Here is an 18,147-nt window from a genome sequence, read left to right as displayed (position 1 = left end):
TTACCCCAGGGCGGGGTCCTAGTTCCTGGAGAGGCCACTGCGTCGGTGCTCTGGAATTTGGACCCTAGCTCGGGCTAGCCAATAAACTCCTTTGCCTTTTTGCAGCCTCAGTGATCTTCCTCTCTGTTCCTGGGGCCAAGGGGAACCGGATCTAACACCTTCATCCTAGAGCTCAATATTTTACCTTCCCCTTGGGGACACTGCTTTGTGCAGGTATCAGGGGCCGTGAGGGGAGAGGGTCAGTGACACATACCAAAGGGTCAGGCACAAGTCTCAGCCTCACACCCGCACCCACCGTCACAAAGGCCCAACCTGGCCCTGATAGGCGCACAGCCGCGCGCATACACATACATACACAGTCTGTCACACTTGGTCACCCAATCCCCCTCCTCTGCTCCTCACGCACTCACAGGCCTGAGGCTCCCTCCGGGTACCACACGCCAAGTCCGCCCCCCGGTGCTCCTCATTTTGGGCGGCAGCCTCATTGTCAACGCTACCCCGCGAGTCCCGCTCCCTCTCACCTAGATCCGACTTCTCGCCTGGCTGCAACTAACACGCCCCGCCCCCGGTGGCTGAACCAGCAAGAACGCACCGGAAGAGGCCCGTGGGGTCCAGGCTGACTCTGCCCGTGGGGTTTCTGGGAAATGTAGTCCACTGCCGGACGCTGATTAGCTCCGGCGCAGGCGCGAGCGGATCTCGCGGCTCCAGCCCACAGCCCAGGAGCCGGCGTAGAAACTGAGAACTTACACCCCGCGAACTGTCTGGGCTACGCAAGCGTCGCCACACAGCCTGAAGTGCCCAACCTTCAAGTATATCCGCGGACGCGACCCTGAGCCGAGTGCGTGAGCGGTCGGGCGCCAGCTGCGCAAGGTGGAATTTGTTGGAGTCTCAACGCTTGGTATACAGCAGGGGCTCAATATGTGTATTTTAAATAGGTGTACCCGGCTGTTCGAGTGTATGTGTCACTGAGGGTTGTGGGACCGACAGCCTCCCTGAAAAACCAAATGGTTGCGGGGAGTTAGCTAGGCTCCCTGCAAAGAGGTTTTTTTCTTCCGATCAGGTCTCTCAGGCAGGCGTCATCGCAAAGGATGAAAAATATAGTAGGAAACAGAAATAAAAGATAAAGTAATGGCAGTAATAATACACAGAGCCAAAGATATAGTTTATAAAGTAAAAGTTTATGAAAATAGATAAAGGAGGGTATCCAGATGGAAATATTTTACCCGCATAAAATATCTCCCCAACTGAAACTCCACACAGGTATTATATAGGGTACATACAGGCAGTTTGCTTTAGGGTCAAAGTCTCCTAAAAGGCTACTACAGATCCTTTAACTAACTCTAACTAGGGGAACAATGAGTTATAAAATCATCTTGGGGCAAACTTCTAAGTTTTATGATAAGGCTATTACTTTAGCAACAAACAGAGACATCTTGGCTCTGGTGATTGTGTTCTTGGAGACAGAGATGATCCCAGAAGTCAACATGGGCTGTGCTTTGTGTGAATTACTTTAACCGCATGGTTCCATCTGGGCCCGGCTTGGGCATTAGCATATCTATCTGATTAGCTCTCATCTCCGGGGGTCCACCTGTCAGCACCTGCAACCTTTGGTTCTAAGGGAGGCCTGCCTTGTCTTTCAAAACAGGTGAGAACCAAAGGCCCAGGTTACAGCTGTCTCTTTGAAGTGCAGCTTCTACTGACCAGCAAGACGCCCTCCTGAGACGAGGCAGCTTTTGAACTAACACATTTATTTTTTCCTTAAGGCAAAGCTTTATTTGACTTCTGAAATCAAATCTTGTCTCCAGAAATACAGGGGGCATTTCTATAACTCAGTATTCTTAGGCTCAACAAATGATCTTTTACTCGTAGGAAATGGGGGTGGGGAGACACACAGGGGCTTTATTCCGTGGCTGAGGGCTGCTGTCTCACGTTCATTCCATCCCTTCCCCCGAATTTCTGAAGCCACTTGGTTCAAATTTTTTGCTTCTCCTTCACCCACTCATCTGTCAGGAGATCAGAAGGGACCCAGAAGATCTGATTCAAGGCCCAGATTCTCCAAAGGAGTTAAATTTCTAAAAAGAAATTAAATCTTCGCCATGGAATGGGAGGTCAAAAAGAAAAAAAAAAAGAAATTAAATGGATTTAGTTTAATCTATTTATTGAATAAACCAATCCTGGGTAAAGAGAAAAGAACACTAAGTTTTGGGTTAGGGGGACTGGGGAGGCGGGAGAAGCCCCAGTCCCTGAGTGGTGTGGGGGGAGGAAAGGGAGGGGTCATTTGTAAAACTCATGCTCTTGCTCGTCCTTCTTGATGACAGTCTTGTATGCTTTCTCGAAGTCCTTGGCCAGGACAATGTATCGGTTCTCACGGACGGCCAACATCCCACTCTGTTGAAGGATGAGAGTTAAAATCTATTTCCTGTACTCCCCACCCCTAGTGATGGTGGAGGAAGAGAAAGATGGGGCCCAAGACCCAAGAGGGGACAAAAGGATTGCAGCAGAGTGGTCTCAGAGAAGAGGAAGAAGGGTCTTCACAACCCCCCTGCCCAGATGCAAAGAGAAACCATCCCTCACCTCCTGACAGATGGAGTTGATATCAGCTCCTGAAATCTTATCTGGCCGGGCCACATCTGCAGCAAGTGAGTTAAGGAAACCATTCCCTGCCTGATGGGGTGAATGCCTGGAGCCAGAAGACATCCTTGGCCATCTCTGTCACCACTCTCCTCCCTGGACCCTGGTCCCCATCTGCACAATTTGGGCTGTGGTGGTGGCAGAGGTGGAGGTGAAGATCCAATCCCCATTCCCAACTGTGGTCCCTCCATCACTTGGGAACAGGATACAATCTTCCAAGTCAACCTCCTCAGAGAGGTTCATCTTGCTGGTGATAGTGGAAAAAATCAATCTTTTCTGGCGACGATCAGGGAGGGGAAATTCAATTTTACGGTCGAGGCGTCCTGGCCGCAGCAGGGCTGGATCCAGGGTGTCTGCTCTGTTTGTGGCCATGATCACCTGGCAGCGGGGGCAGGCCAACTCAGACCTCTGTCCCCCCTACCTCCTCCTCCTCGTGCCATGATATCTACCCCTCACATCCCAGCCCCCACCTTTCCCTGATTCTTAGACCCCACCTCCCCTTGCCCATCCAGAACCCTGAACCTTGACATTGACGTTCTGGTCGAATCCATCCATTTGATTCAGCAGCTCCAGGAGGATTCTCTGAACCTCCCTGTCAGCTGGAGAATGCGACCAGTCAGTCCAGGGCATCCCGTGTGACAAGCCTGCCCAAGACCCCAGGCCCTGTTTGGGCATCACTCACCTCCCGTCTGGGCATCAAATCTCTTGGTGGCGATGGCATCAATCTCATCTATGAAGATGATGGCAGGGGCATTCTCCTTGGCCAGGCGGAACACATCCCGGACCATGCGGGGACCCTCGCCCAGGTATTTCTGTACAAACTCCGAGCCCACGACCCGGATAAATGCAGCTGATGGCAGGATGACAAGGGTTAGATGGAGAAGAGCCTCCTGTGGGGCCCATTCTGCTTTTAACTGAAACTGGGAATTCCCTGAAGACATCCTTTTTCTTGGATACCCAATCCTAGTGGCTGGGTCCCAGATCCAGCCCTGAGGACCAGCCATCTGCTTGTGCCCCACAGTGACTCAGCACCACAAACCATGAACCCTGCTCACAGATGTGCCATTTTTTGGCCCAACATTTAAAAATCAGGATACTAAATACTAAAAAAAACCCCAAAAAACTGGATTTCCAGAGTGCTTCCAATGTTAGTAACAGATACATTGCCCAGATACTAAGACATCATGCTGTGTTGCCAAGAGCTCTGAATTCCTATTTGTTATATGGACCTGCTTTTTAATTACCTGAAATGGTCAGGGACCACGGCACATCTTCTGATATAACTGACAACTAGCAATGTGGTCAAAGATAGGTGTGTTCTGGGCCCAGGCTTTGGACTTGTTTCTTAAACTTCAATTTGTTTCTTAATGACTGAATGCAGCTTTGTGCTGTGCGGAGCACACCCCAAGGATTCTCCTCAGCCACCATGGAGAACGGAGACACACAGTCCATACACACAGGCCAGGGGCTTCATGTCATAAACTAGGAGTTGTGCAGGGCTGCAGCTCTGCCCTCTCCACCCCCTAAGATCCAGACTTTACACCTGGCTCAAGGTGTCCCTCTTTCCCAGTCCCTGCATCACCCGGGGGCCCACTCAGCATCCGAACATCCAGGTTTCTGACCTTTTCTGCCCTAAACACATCCTGACCACCTTGCTTTGGCCACATATTTACCTAGCTGCTCTGCAGGCATCCAACCAGTTCCATGTGGAACCCCCATCTCTGGAATTGCCTTATCTTTCTTTTTTTTTTTTTTAAAGAAAATGATTTTGACTAGCCAATCCCAAATGGAATTGCCTCATCTGAGTCCAGCTTGTCTGTTGGCCTTTCCTACTCAATCGCTGCAGTCCCTGTGGTGCCCCCTCCTTCCCTGTCCTCCCAAGCTCTCATCCCCCTCTGGGCTCTGATACTTCTTCCACCTGCCCCAGAATGGGCTCCTGCTTCAGTTATTCTTACTAAACTGCATGAATTGCCACCATAACAGAGAGATGAACCCCCCTCTCAGCTTGGGCCTTAATCTTCCTCCACGGTCAGATAACTCAACCCCAGTGAGCAGCTTTTCCTGCTGCTCCACCCCTACTGCAGTCTCTCTTCTCCCTCTCTCTGCCAGCGACAAACCACCCTGATTCACTCAGATCGATTCACTCAGAAAAAGACACCATGAAGCAAGGGTCCCTCAATTTCTACTCCTACTCAGCCAAGCTTGTCTGTCCTCACTGGACTGGAACTCTGGGCAGAACAAGGACACTAGTAGAAAAACTGGTGAAATTGGAAGGAGGCTCCACTTTAGCTCATAGTAGCGTACCAGTGTAAATTTCCTGGTTTTCATTACTGTGGTTATGTAAGATAATGACATTAGGGAATCTGGATGAAGGGTACACAGGGACTCTTTTGAAATAATTTTCCCTTAAATTACTTTCAGAAAACATTTAAATACAGTTTTTAAAAACTAAATAAGAAAAAAGTGACTGGCAGGTTTCCTAGATCCTAAACACAACACAAAGCTTTATGGCTTGTTTCTTTCTTTCTTCAATGGTCCGTCATCCTCTTGCCAAGACTCTCAAATTATCCTTTGCAACTTTTTTTTTTGGTGCACACATACAGCAAAACCCTGCCCCTTAGTCACTGAGGCCAAAGAATCAATAGAGTGGCTAAGAGCTTGAGGTGTGGGTCAAACAGTTTGGGATTAAATCCCAGCACAACCGCTTGCAAGCTGGTGACCTTGAGCAAGTTACTTAACCATGTTTCCTTTTGTGTAAAATAGAGACAACAAAGGTACCTATTTTACTGGGGGGTTCTGGCAATTAAGTAATTATTAATTGATTATGTATTAATTAAACAATTAATACATGCCTAAATGCTGAGAGCTGCTCCTGTTATATATCATAAATGGTATCTATTACTCCCACCACACAAATAACTGCACGAGGACTGCTAGATACCATGGAGAAAAATGAGAACAGGGCAGATGGGCACCGCCACAAATTCCTACCTCCAACCTCGCCTGGGTCCTCAACACTGCCTGGGAAGGATCTGACATCTCTCTTGGAAGACTTTTCTGTTGTCCTTCAGCACCTCACCTCGTCCCCTCTTCACTTTCAGATGACCTCACCTATGTGACCCCAAAGAGATGAGAGGACCCTCAAGTGGTCAGAGCTCAGGAGAGGGGGTAAGAGGCTCACCTGTCGTGTGATGTGCCACAGCCTTTGCCAACATGGTCTTCCCGCAGCCGGGTGGGCCGTACATGAGGACGCCTCGGGGAGGATCGATGCCGATCTGAAACCCAGAGGGGGAAAGGAAGATGAGCCAGGGGTCCCATCGCCAACCCCAGACCCAGCAGGGCCTCTCCCTTCCCTGCCACCTCCACTGCCTCACCTGCTTGTAGAGCTCGAAGTGCGTAAGTGGGAGCTCCACGGCCTCCCGCACCTCCTGCTTCTGGATGTCCATGCCCCCGATGTCCGCGTACATCACGTCTGGCTTCTGGTCTGGTGGGAGAGCAGAGCTGGGGCTCCCAGCCTGGCCCACAGCGTCCCCTTGGGCCTTCCTGGCCCCGGGCTGCCCCCTCACCTGAGGTTAGCATCATGATGCTGCTGTCGGCCTCGGGAGGCAGCACGTCCACCAGGGCATTGCTGTGCTTGTGGAGGGCCACCGAGGCGTTCGGCTTGAGCAGCTCCCGATCAATGGTGCTCAGGATGCGCACATAATAGTTGGAGCCTTTGGGTAGGAGGCAGCAAGGGAGGGGGCAAAATGAGAAGCAACAGAGCCTCAAAACTGTCCTTTCCTCCTTTCCCCAACCTCAGTTGCACCCTCCAGGCCACCAATATCTCTCGCTCAGACCCTGAGGGGCCTGCTCTCAGCCTCCAGTCTTGCCTCCTCCAGTCTGTCCCCATATTCACACTAGCGACTTCCTTGTCTGTCTATAGCCCTGACTCTCTCTTTAGCTCCAGCCCTGGGTGAACAGCATGCCTCCCCTGATGTCCCTTGGGTATCTCTCACTCACTGTGCCCCAATGTGATCTTGGTATATTTCCCCCAGTAGTGCTCCTGGATCTCAGTCCCAAGGAGACCCACTGTCTCCCAGTCCCCAGCCAGAGGCCTGAGCCTCATCTCGGACCTTTCTCCACGTCCCTCCACAGCCCATCAGTCACCACAACCTTCCACCCAGCCTCCCGAGCATCTCTCCAACCGGTCCCTCCTCTCCTCCCCACGGCCCCTGCCCTGATTCAGCCCTGTCCTCTCCCATCTAAGTTCCTGCACAACACTGCCCTGGTGACCGGCCTCCAGGCTCCTCTCTCCAGCCCGCCTCCTACAGGTATACTAATGATGCACGTTTTTCCAGGCTCAGTCTCTCTCCTGACGGTCAAAGCTGGCTGTCCCGCAGCCTCCTGGACACCACCCCATGACACCCTAGACTGCCCTCACCGCCTCCCTCCAAACCTACTCCTCCACCCCTGTTGCCATCTCAGACAGAGCCCCACAGTCCCCCTGAGTTCCACAGGTCAAAGATACAGGCTTCATCCTGGATACCTTCCTCCCCTCACTTCCTCACAGCCCATCAGTCCAATTCCAGGCACAATCACATGCCTTTCCCCAGAACTTTTACAAGAACATGGCTTGGTCCAGAGGAGCAGAGGCCAGAAGCAGGAAAATACAGATAAGACGCCAGAGACAATGACCGTGAAGACAGGGCCTGAACCTATGTTAATAACAGCAGCTACCATATACCTTACCAGAGCCCAATCTCTTAACACTCCATCCATGGTTTCAAACTACAGGCCCTAACCCAATAGTAATTGCAAGATCAATTTAGAGGGTCATAACTAGAACTGTGTTTAAAACAAAACAGACTAGAACAGAATAGAAAACGTCAGAATATAGCACATACAGTAAGCCTAAATATCCTTGGTGAAACTTTTTTTTTATATGAATATTTAAATAGTAAGAGGCAGAGATAGACAGACATTCACAATGTAAAATATATTTCTACTTTTGGATCTGTTAAAATTCTCTGAAGAGCACCATTATACTGTCCTGCCTTGTTTGCTGCTCTTTAAGACCCTAGCACATGGCAGGAAGCAGTTGTTACGTAGAGAGATGAATGAATGAGGTGTCTCCCCGAACCCCCACACCTGTGGTAGAGCCCACGATGGCTGTATTCTGATCCACAGCCTCCAGAAATTGCCCGATGACCAGTGGGATGCTCTGGATTCGCTTCACCTCCTCCTGGGCATGAAGGAATTCCTTCTTCAAGTTCTTTTGTTCATCCTTGATGTACTCCTCCTGCACCTCTAGGAACTCCAGCTCTTGCTGCAGTTTCTGTGAGCAGAGAGTGCACAGGAAGGGGATGGTTCCAGGCCTTGCTGAGCCAGAGAGTGGTGGAAAGTGGGGGAAATATGAGATGCTGGGCCCTGTGCAGGATACGGGTTGGGAGTTGAATGTACCTTGTAGCGGCTGTACAGGTCCTCCAAGTCCTCAGGCTCAGGACCCAGGAAGGACAGGCCAGTCTGGGGCCGGGACACAGACAATGCTGGTATCTCATCCTAGACCAAAGGGGAAAACTCAGGTTAGATCTAGAGGGTCTCCTCATGAAAGCATCCCGAGTCCTCTCCCCACTTTACCGTGAAGTCACTGAGCCCCTAACAGTCTCCTGGCATAATTCAGACCCTCAAAATAGATCCTGAAAACCTCCCAGCCCCCTAAATAGGCTTCAGTTGTCACCCAACCCCCTAAACAGGCCCCTCTGTCAACTTGCCCCCAAACAGATCTTTTCCAATCATTCATCAATCATAGCATGTCCCCAGTGTCACCCAACTCCCAACAAGGGTCTAAATGTCACATCAATTCTTTATCAGACCCCAATGGTCCCCAGCCCCCCTCGGCAGGTTCCTAATGTCAGATGGCTCTCCTAGATAGGCTGTTAAAGTCACTGCACCTTCAAAGAACCTGCCATTCCCTAGTTTCTCCCCAAATATCCCTCATGTCACAGACTCCCAACTTACATTAGGCCCAAACATCACTCAGCCAAGCCACAGATAATACTTAGCCGCCGCCTCAAATCCCCAAGCCAAGCCCCCAACATGTGTCAGTCCCCCTGCCTAGACCTCAGCATCACTCGGCCTCATGGCTGGGTCCCATACATCACTCGCCACCCGACCCAATCCCAACCCTACCGCGCCACTTATGTCACTAACCACTCCCAGCCAGGCCTCGGAATTAATCAGTCTCAAAGACACTCTAATGTCACTCACACCCCCAGGCCCCTTTCTGAGTCCTACCGCCTTCCTAACATCACTCGACCACTCAGACAGGCCCCTGGACAGCACCAAGGTCTCCAGTGAGACCTCTGAAATCGCCGGGGCTGGGATTCTCGAAGCCTTTCTGCTCCAACTCAAGTCTGGCTTCACCCTCTCCCCACTATCCCGGCCCGGACTGAAAAGCCCAAGTCCCCACTGCACCTGAGCCTTCTCCACCAAGATGCCTATTTCCTCCATAGTGACCAAGCCTGCCTGTGTGTGCCCGGCCTGATCAGTCACCGCTTCCGCTAACGCCACCGGAAATCAATGTCCTATGGGAACTCTGGGAAACGTAGTTCAAGATATCGCCGAGACAGGGCTGGATGTGCCGGATAGGATGAAGGGCTCGTTCTGGGCTCCGCCCCCAAGTTACGCACATGCGCCATTCGTACCCGCGGGGGCGCGGGCGGGCTCGGAGCAGTGCGCGCGCGCTACGCGCCGTGGCGCCATCTCGCGCGCGATCGGGAGACGCGGCTTTCTTTCCAGGAGGTGGCGCCACCGGATTGCTCTTTCAACTGAGGAACTTCTCAAAGATACGTCAGGGAGAGTCTGGTGGGCAAAGGTTCTCTCTCATTAAGTGGCTGGGCTGGAGGGGCCTTGGGCCAGGCTCCGTAGAAGCTATCTTTTAGGGGTTCTTCAAGTGGGGCTGACCCTAGAATTGTGCCCCGTGCGAAGATGGGAAGGCCCACGCCGCCCCTGAGGGTGACACTTCGTGCCGGACTCCATCCTAGGAGTGAGGAGACCCAAGGCAGCGAATCGAGTAGAACACATGCTTCAGAGCTGGAGAAAATGAGGCAGCGGGTGCGCGTTGAGCTGGTTCACACAGGAGACCAGCAGACCTGTTCCAGATCCTGTGCTTAAGCTTCACAAGCATCATGTCATCGAATCGTAACAGGTATTATGTTTCCTCTTTTGCGGAGAAGGAAGCGGGCTCAGAGCCATGAATTCACTTGCCACAGTCACAATGTGCCAGAGGAACAAAGTGCGGATTGGGACCCAAATCTGTCTGTCCCCAAAGCCTGTGCTCCTGGCCTCAGGGAAACACTGCCACCTTCCACACCAGCTACAATTTTTGCTCAGGAAATGTTTTATTCGTGAAGTATAAATACATAGAAGGGCACAAATATTACAGCTCAACAAATTTACACAAATTGAACACGCCCATACAACCAGTACCCTGCTCAAGAAACCAAACATTAGCAACCCCCAGAAGCCTCATGTGCTTCCTTTCCTTCATCCCCTCTAAAGAGTGTATCACTCACCTGGCTTCTATCAACATGAATTACTTTTGTTTGTTTTGAACTCTTTCTCACTTGGCCTGTACAATGTGCACTGTGTGTTTGGCTTTTTTAAGGTAACATTATGTTTCTAAGATTCATGCATGTTGTTTGTAAAAATAGTTCTTTCATTTTCATTCTGAATGGTTTGCATTGTGTGAATATACTTCAGCCTGCATATTTTCCAGTTTGGGGCTGTCATGGTGCTATGAATATTCTTTGGGCAAATATATGTATTCACTTCTGGAAACATACTCAAGAGTGGAATTGTTAGTCATAGGACAGATACCTGTTTAGCTTTAGTAGACACTGTCAAACTGTATTAACTTGTACTCCCACCAGTTGTGTATATATACACTTGGTATTGTCAATCTTTTTTTTTTTTTTTTTTTTTTTTGAGACAGAGTCTCACTCTGTTGCCCAGGCTAGAGTGAGTGCCGTGGCGTCAGCCTAGCTCACAGCAACCTCAAACTCCTGGGCTCAAGCGATCCTCCTGTCTCAGCCTCTCGAGTAGCTGGGACTACAGGCATGCACCACCATGCCCGGCTAATTTTTTCTGTATATATTTTTAGCTGTCCATATAATTTCTTTCTATTTTTTTAGTAGAGATGGGGTCTCGCTCTTACTCAGGCTGGTCTCGAACTCCTGAGCTCAAACGATCCGCCCACCTCGGCCTCCCAGAGAGCTAGGATTACAGGCGTGAGCCACCGCGCCTGGCCTGTATTGTCAATCTTTGAAGATTTTCTTCTCTCTGGTGGGTGTGTTGTGGGTTATCACATCGGACACCATTTGTGCATTTACTTTTGGCCAGACAAGTTCCAAACCATGATCTCTGACTCTTCATCACAACCCTCAGCGGTAGATTTGCTTTCCCTCATTTTGCAAATGGGGAAACTGAGGCTCAAACAAGAGAAAGTCACTTCCACTAAGTCACAAAGAGAATTGGTGGCTTCTGCTCAATGACAGCTGTATGCTGGGGCAGGCGGGGGGGGGGGGGGCGGGGGGAGGGGGGAGGACCCAGAGATAAATCAGATTCTTTAAGGTCCCAGAGTTTTTATTTCCACAAAAAAAGGAAAACCCTGATGGCAAGAAATCTATCCTTTTTCCTCTGCATAGGCAACTCTTAATTCTGTATTCCAGGTCCCCACTTTACACCCCAAGGGCATCCCAGATTTTTACTTGAGGCTTAGAACCTATCACTTAAAATGGAATCCATCATCTTCCCCCTTGCCACCTAACCTCCCAGTTTCCAGGCTTCAGACTCAAACCCAACTGAGAGCTTTGCCTTTGACTGAGAGCCGAGTCAAATCATCACCAAGTTCTCTCTGGCCTCTCTGGCAATGAGAAATAAATGTCTCCCTTTGGAATTTTTGTGGATATTATTCATAAATAACCATTTCCTGAACACTGTCTATGTTCCTGGTTCTTTGCTGAGTATTTTATCTCATTATCTCATTTAATCCTTACAACATTAGGGAGTGGATGGTGACATTAACCAACGGTTATACAGAGTCCTTACCTTTCACCTTGTGCCAGGGAAGTTCAAATGCTTTATACATGTCATCCGATTTAATCTCCAAATTAATGTGAAATTTGAAGTGTGAATTGTTGTCTAACTTCCTACATTCTCAGATCCTACATGAGAAACCAGGTTCAGAGAGGTAAAATTACTTGCCCAGATTACACAGCAAGTAAATGGTAGAGCTGGCATACAAATCCAGAGTCTGAGCTCTTAACCTCTCTTAATAGTTATTATTTGGATCTGCAGGCCACGTTAGACAAGTAAGTCAGTCATTCTCAGGAATGAGGATGTCAGGTCATTTAGGGAGTTTTTTCAAGCTAGACTCACCTTAACGTGCACCCTATTATTATGATCTTTCTTCCTATCCCCTGGTTAAGAACTACCCATTTAGGCCATTTAAGAGATGGGAAAACTAGAGCTAGGAACAGTCCAAATGATTAAAATTGATCTCTTCTGGTTCAAACCCGGGGCTTTATTTCTTTCAATGACATGCCTTTCTAAGTAGGAAGGGAGGGTCTCCAGAGAATATAGGAATTCAACCAACGTGAGCAATCAACCTGTTCTGCAGCCTTTGCCTTTGTAAACAAGGGCCACTCAGCTGGCTAAAACTCTCCCCTGACAGACCCCAGCAGCCTACAGATAAACTGAAGTGACTTTCCTCATTACTGTGCTAAAGTCTTGACCCTGGCAGGAGCTATAGCTTCATTACCATAACATGGGACCTGTGTGCGAGCATGACAACTAACCACGCTTCTAGAGGGAAACTACACCCCTACAGGTGATGACACATCTTTTTCCTTCTCTACTACACCTTTTAAAAACCCCATGCTGCTTTCTCTTGGTGCTGGCGGGGGACACTGCTTTGGAGAACATTCCCAGTGCTCTCCTCACTTGCTGCAAGTGATTAAACTCTGACTGATCAAGACCCATAGTCTCCTGGAGAGTCATCTGTTACCAGATTTTTTGGGTAACAAATTTAGGAGCCCAGATGGGACCGTGGACTGGGCCCTGATGTGGCCTCCGTCTTAGCCTCCTGACAGGAGAAGCAGTGGGCTTCAGAAGCACGCTCAGGCTAACTCTCCTAAGTTGCCAGAGGAGGGATCAAAGAGGGACCCCAAGACATCACCGGCCTGGTGTCTAGTCCACCAACTGGCACCGCAGGTCCTTGAGGGAGCAGAAACAGCCACTTGAGCCTTTTCCTTCAGTACTCCTTTGAGGCGGTAAGTGGCAGTGGGTCCCATGAACTGACTAAAAGTAATTTGGTCTTGGTCATTAGGACTCTGGGCTACCTGGATTAGAACCTGGGTTAAGGTATCCAGGGTTGTCAGAAAAAGGAAGGACTCCCCTTGGGGTCTGGAAGACTGAGAGAAATCTCCAACCATCTTAACAAGATGAACCTCCGACATAAAGACGGGGAGCTCGTCTTTAGGGGGAGAGGCCGTTGTTAGGGTGCTTCCTCTAGATTGGAAACTGTTAGATACCCACCCATGACCAAAAATCAAATGATATTTTACTACAGTACAGCCTGGCTCCATCCAGTGTTCCCTGGGAAGTTGGGAAAAATGGCTGGAGACTGAGGTCAATTAGTTATAATACAGTTCTCCAACTGGAGAATTTTACGAGGAACAGGGCAAATAGGATGAAATACTCTATGTACAGTGTTTTATGGTTGTCTATCAAAACCATCCCTGGGGTTTGTCCTGTCTGTGGGCTCCATTTACTTTTATTCCTCTCTACTCCTTCCTCTGCTGATCGCCAAGTTTTGGCCAAACAAAGGCAGCCAACTGTTCAAACTGCTTAAGTCCATGAATCTTCTTTAACCACATGGCAGTCCTGGAGTCTCTCTGAACTTGTTCCCATTCAGCTGCCCGATTTGTGGATTGTTCTTTGCTCAGTTAAACTCTGTTAAATTTAATTTGTCAAAAGTTGGTTCTGAAAGAGAGCTGCCAGAGACCCCAGGAGCACCAAGTGAACAGGCGAGGTACCCGCCAGGTTGTGCCCATTACTGGGCTCATGGGTAAGTTCTGTCAGATTCTGAAGCTGTACAGATTTGTGTTTGAGGTCTCCGAGTTTGTTTGAGCAAATTTTTTAATCTAACTGGTTTGAAAGCTGTGATAGAAACTGTGCTGGGTCTGGGATCAGATTGGATCTGATTATTACTTGGCTTGGTGATCCTCCTGCCTCAGCCTCCCCGGTAGCTGGGACTGTAGGTGAGCACCAGCATGCCCGCCTGATTTTTCTTTTTTCTTTTTTTTTTTTTTTTTTTTTGTGGAGACAGGGATCTTGCTTTGTTGCCAGATTGGTCTCAAACCCCAGGCCTCAATGGTGCTCCTGCCTTGGCCTCCCAAAGTGCTGGGATTGCAGGCATGGGCCATTGTTCCTGGCCCTTGATTTGATATCTTGAAACCCTTTTCATTAAAAAAAATTTTATCTATTAAAAAAAAAACACCCATCCCTGCAAAAAAAAAAAAAAAAAAAAATGCAGGATATATAAGCTGTCCAGAGGGCCAAAAGAAACAACACTGCCTATTTTAGAAGGTCCTGGAGAGGAAGAGCCAGGCATGTGGGGACTGGTAGGGAAAGGGCGAGAAGGAGTAGTCCCTCTGTTTCCTGTCTGAGAAGGGAAGTGAGGGCCTCTGGCCCTGTGAGAGAACGGGGACCTTTACCGATACAGGGCAATAGTCCCTTTTCGTCCTTGGGGGTTGAACCCTCAGTCCCTCCAGGGAAAAGCAAAGGCCCTCCTCCATATTTACAGAACCTTCCAGACTCTGCGGAGGCAGCCATGGCTCCTGTTACTGCTAGAGCAGGCCCCCATTATATTCCTCCTTGCTGGGAAGTGCAACTCATAATGGGACACATACAAGCCGGGAGGTGGACTGTTCCCACTCATGCAGCTGCCTGATGGGGAGGGAGGTTTACTCGGGTCCATATGCCTTTTACAACTACAGACTTGTATAACTGAAAATGCCATCCTGAGGGCTTATGGGTGAGCCCAGAAGAGTTTATAATTCTCATGAGGGGAATATTATCTATGCATAACTGCACATGGCCAGATGTATAGACCATAATGGCAACCCTGCTCACAGCAGAGGAGAAATCTGCTGCCATGGCCAAAGCTGGGGAGGAAGCTGATGTGTGCTGCTAACCTGGGCCACCCAAGCTCCCGGGCCAGTGACATGTCAGTCCCAGTAGGCAATCCAAACTGGGACCCGGATGATAACAGGGATCAAGAGTGTCTAGATCATTATAGGAACGTGCTGCTCAAAGAATGAGGGAAGTTAGCTGGCTCCCTGTCAACTGGGGAAAACTCCAGGAAATAGAACAAGGCCCTAATGAGAATCTATCTGCATTTCTGGAGAGGATAAGAAAATGTCTTCGGGATTATACTCCCTGGGACCTAGAAGACCCAGGGACCCAGGAAGCCAATTAGTGCTTGGCTTCCACTTCATCTCTGAGAGTGTCCCTGGGTATTCAGAGGAAACTCCAGAAATTGGTGATAAGTCCAGGCACTCCCCCTTCCCAACTGGTAGATATCTCCTTTAAGATCTACAGTAATAGGGCTATGGCATCCGACAAAAAAGAAGTCAAGAAGTTAAAGAGACAGGCCCACCTTCTGGCTGTGGCCCCACAGACTGCTTCAGGTGACCCAAAGGAAGAAAGAAGACTACAGGAGTGAATAACCAGGGCCCCCAGCATATGACTCAGAGGCCTCCTAAGCTGGGGTCAAACAATGCACTTACTGTAAGCAGGAGGGACAATGGAAAAGAGAATGTGAATCATCCCCAGAGAGGGAAGGAGGAGGACAAACCTCAGTACCAGTTCCCCACAACCAGAGAAGAGCATAACTGATGGGCCTGGGGCTCCTCACCCGGCTCCTCAAAGCCAGATCCGCATCTCGCCTGAGGAGCCCCAGTTACTTTAGGAATAGGGGGACAGCCACTTGAATTCCTAATGGATATTGGAGCCACATTCTCTGTGTTGACCGCTAAGAAGGAACCTCTATCCAGGAAGGAATGTAATATAGAAGGTGTGTCTGGCAAAAGAAATACCAAAAGATCCCTGAAGCCTCTGGTCTATGAAGTAGGATCAAAAAGTCTGACTCATTCCTTCCTCTGTGTCCCTGAGTGCCCCATTCCCCTTTTGGGAAGAGATCCTCTGACTAAGTTTAGGGCCACACTTTCCTTTTTTAAAATTTTATTTTAAATTTATTTGAAAATTTTTTTAATTTCAAAATCTTAAGGGGGTACAAATGTTTTTGTTACATGGATACACTGTATAATGTGGAGGTCCGGGCTTTCAGTGTTCCTGCCACCAGGATGGTGTTCATTGTTCCCAATAGGTAAGTTTTATCCCTCATCCCTCCTTCCTAGTTTCCAATGTCCTTTATGTCTTTTTGTGCCTGTGTGTACCCATCGTTTATCTCCCACTTATTAATGAGAATATGTGGTGTTTGTTTTTCATTCTTCAGATATTTCACTTAGGATAATGGTCTCCAGTTGCATCCAACTTGCTGTGAATGACATTATTTCGTTCCTTTTTATGGACTGAGTAGTACTCCGTGGTGTATGTATACACCACATTTTCTTTACCCACTTAGGAACTGATGGGCACGTAGGTTGATTCCATATCTTTGCAAGGGTGAATTGTGATAAATGTTCAAGTGCAGGCGTTTTTTTGATAAAATGATTTCTTTCCCTTTGGGTAGATACCCAGTAATGGGATTGCAGGATTGAACTACTTTGAGGTCTACTTTTAGCTCTCTGAGGAATCTCCATACTGTTTTCCGTAGAGGTTGTACTAGTTTGCAGTCCACCCAACAATGGGTAAGCATACCTTCCTCTGTGCATCCATACCAACGCCTGCTGTTTTTTGACTTTTTAATAATGCCCATTCTCACAGGGGTAAGGTGGTATCTCATTGTGGTTTTAATTTGCATTTCCCTGATGATTAGTGATGTTGAACATTTTGAACATTTGATCCAGCAATCCCACTACTGGGCATCTATTCAAAAGAAAAAAAGTCATTTTATAATATAATATTTTTAGTTCTTTGAGATATCACCAAATTACTTTCCACAGAAGTTGTACTAATTTGCAGTCCCACCAGCAGTGTAAGAGTGTTCCTATCTCTCCACACAGAAGCTCACACACCCCGGCTTTCACACTCTAGCTGCGATCTGTCTTGCTCCTAGCCCCCCACCTCAGGGGGAAGCAGGGTCCGAGCAACCCCTGGGAGTGACAAGGCCCCTTCCAAAGTTCGGGGCGTTCATACACCCCACCTGGGGGACCAGAGCCTACCTCCAGGACAACAGAAAAAGGCTAGGATTTCTTTAGCATGTTTTATTTCTTTATTACTGGAGGTCAAAAGTCCCCTTTCTCTTCAGATGGCCCCATGAGCATGAACAACAGAAAAAGCATACCTGGAGTCCAGGTAAATGGTCCCTCATGCTCTTAGACCTAGCTGGAGTGCCCCAGGAAGGGTACGACTCCTGCCTTCTGTGCTGAGGTTCCGGCGGGGAGTGTCTCAGCCTCTACTGTTTGTTGATGGGTTAGCACTGTGTACCCTGCTCTCCATTACCCCTGATCCGTAAAACTGCTTCCATCGGTAAACATCTCTAAGTCTGTGCTTTCTAGGGGTATGTCTGTCAGATCCGGGTGGCTAGAATAAACTCGTTGAATTATTCGTAAACAGTCATGCACAGGTTCAGATGGCATTTGAGGAAGTAAGGTAGCAGGATTTAAAGTAGAGATCACTCTCCATGTTGCATTTGCTTTGCCTAAAAGGATGGCCCAATATCTGCCAAGTATCCCAGAGGTCAGCCAAGATCCTCTTGTTTGTTCCAGCAAGGGGAGCACACACAGTGGGGGTGTACACGGTGGTGGGCTGGCCTAAAGTAAACTTTTCTGCTTCTTGAAGCAGGTCGGAAGTGTTGGCAACAGCCTGAAGGCAAGAATGCCATTTTTTGTAACAATTTCCAAATGTTTTGAAAAATTAAGCAACAGGTCTCTTAATATTTCGTAGGTCCTGAGTTAACACTCCCAGACTCATTCCTTGCCTCTTGTGCATGAAAAGATCAAAAGCTTTCTTATATCTGGGAGCTCCAACACTGAGGCAGTCAATAGCTTTTACATGATATTTAAAAAGACCTTTTGACAGTCCTCTGTTCATTTTAATTATTCATTATCTCTTCTTCTTAAGGCATCATATAGAGGCTTAGTGATAAGTCCACAGTTAGGAATCTACATACGGCAGAATCCAGCCACGCTAGGAAGCCCCACAGCCGTGGCTGAGTGATGGGTCTGTCTACTCTGGGGAGGGCCTCCCCCCATTCAGGGAACAGGTTTCTCTGTCCTTGGGAAAGCTCAAACCTGAGCTATTTTACTGAAGGCTATGAAACCTGAGTCTTTTTCCTGGATACTTTGTACC

At 48.7% G+C, this 18,147-nt stretch overlaps 1 protein-coding gene and 1 pseudogene across 2 annotated transcripts; one reads left to right on the top strand and one right to left on the bottom strand.

Annotated features, from left to right (window-relative positions):
* Positions 1 to 2,126: 2,126 nt before the first annotated feature.
* Positions 2,127 to 9,156, bottom strand: PSMC4 (proteasome 26S subunit, ATPase 4). 2 transcript variants are annotated; one of them, XM_069458559.1, is made up of 11 exons: positions 9,085 to 9,156; positions 8,071 to 8,169; positions 7,759 to 7,945; positions 6,198 to 6,344; positions 6,006 to 6,115; positions 5,813 to 5,906; positions 3,314 to 3,481; positions 3,154 to 3,230; positions 2,841 to 3,009; positions 2,575 to 2,630; positions 2,127 to 2,388 (listed from the first exon to the last, which is right to left on the bottom strand). In XM_069458559.1, the coding sequence occupies exons 1-11, from the start codon at positions 9,118 to 9,120 to the stop codon at positions 2,275 to 2,277; spliced, it is 1,257 nt and encodes a 418-aa protein (XP_069314660.1). In that variant the 5' UTR covers positions 9,121 to 9,156; the 3' UTR covers positions 2,127 to 2,274. The 2 variants fall into 2 exon arrangements, with proteins under 2 accessions (XP_069314660.1, XP_069314661.1); XM_069458560.1 differs by having other exon boundaries at positions 7,759 to 7,852.
* Positions 9,157 to 13,734: 4,578 nt separating this feature from the next.
* LOC138374178 (uncharacterized) lies at positions 13,735 to 15,151 on the top strand (annotated as a pseudogene).
* Positions 15,152 to 18,147: the final 2,996 nt, after the last annotated feature.

This window comes from Eulemur rufifrons, chromosome 24 (assembly GCF_041146395.1).
Source record: "Eulemur rufifrons isolate Redbay chromosome 24, OSU_ERuf_1, whole genome shotgun sequence".
Classification (NCBI taxonomy): Eukaryota; Metazoa; Chordata; class Mammalia; order Primates; family Lemuridae; genus Eulemur; species Eulemur rufifrons.
This window is presented reverse-complemented; position numbering and strand designations above follow the sequence as displayed.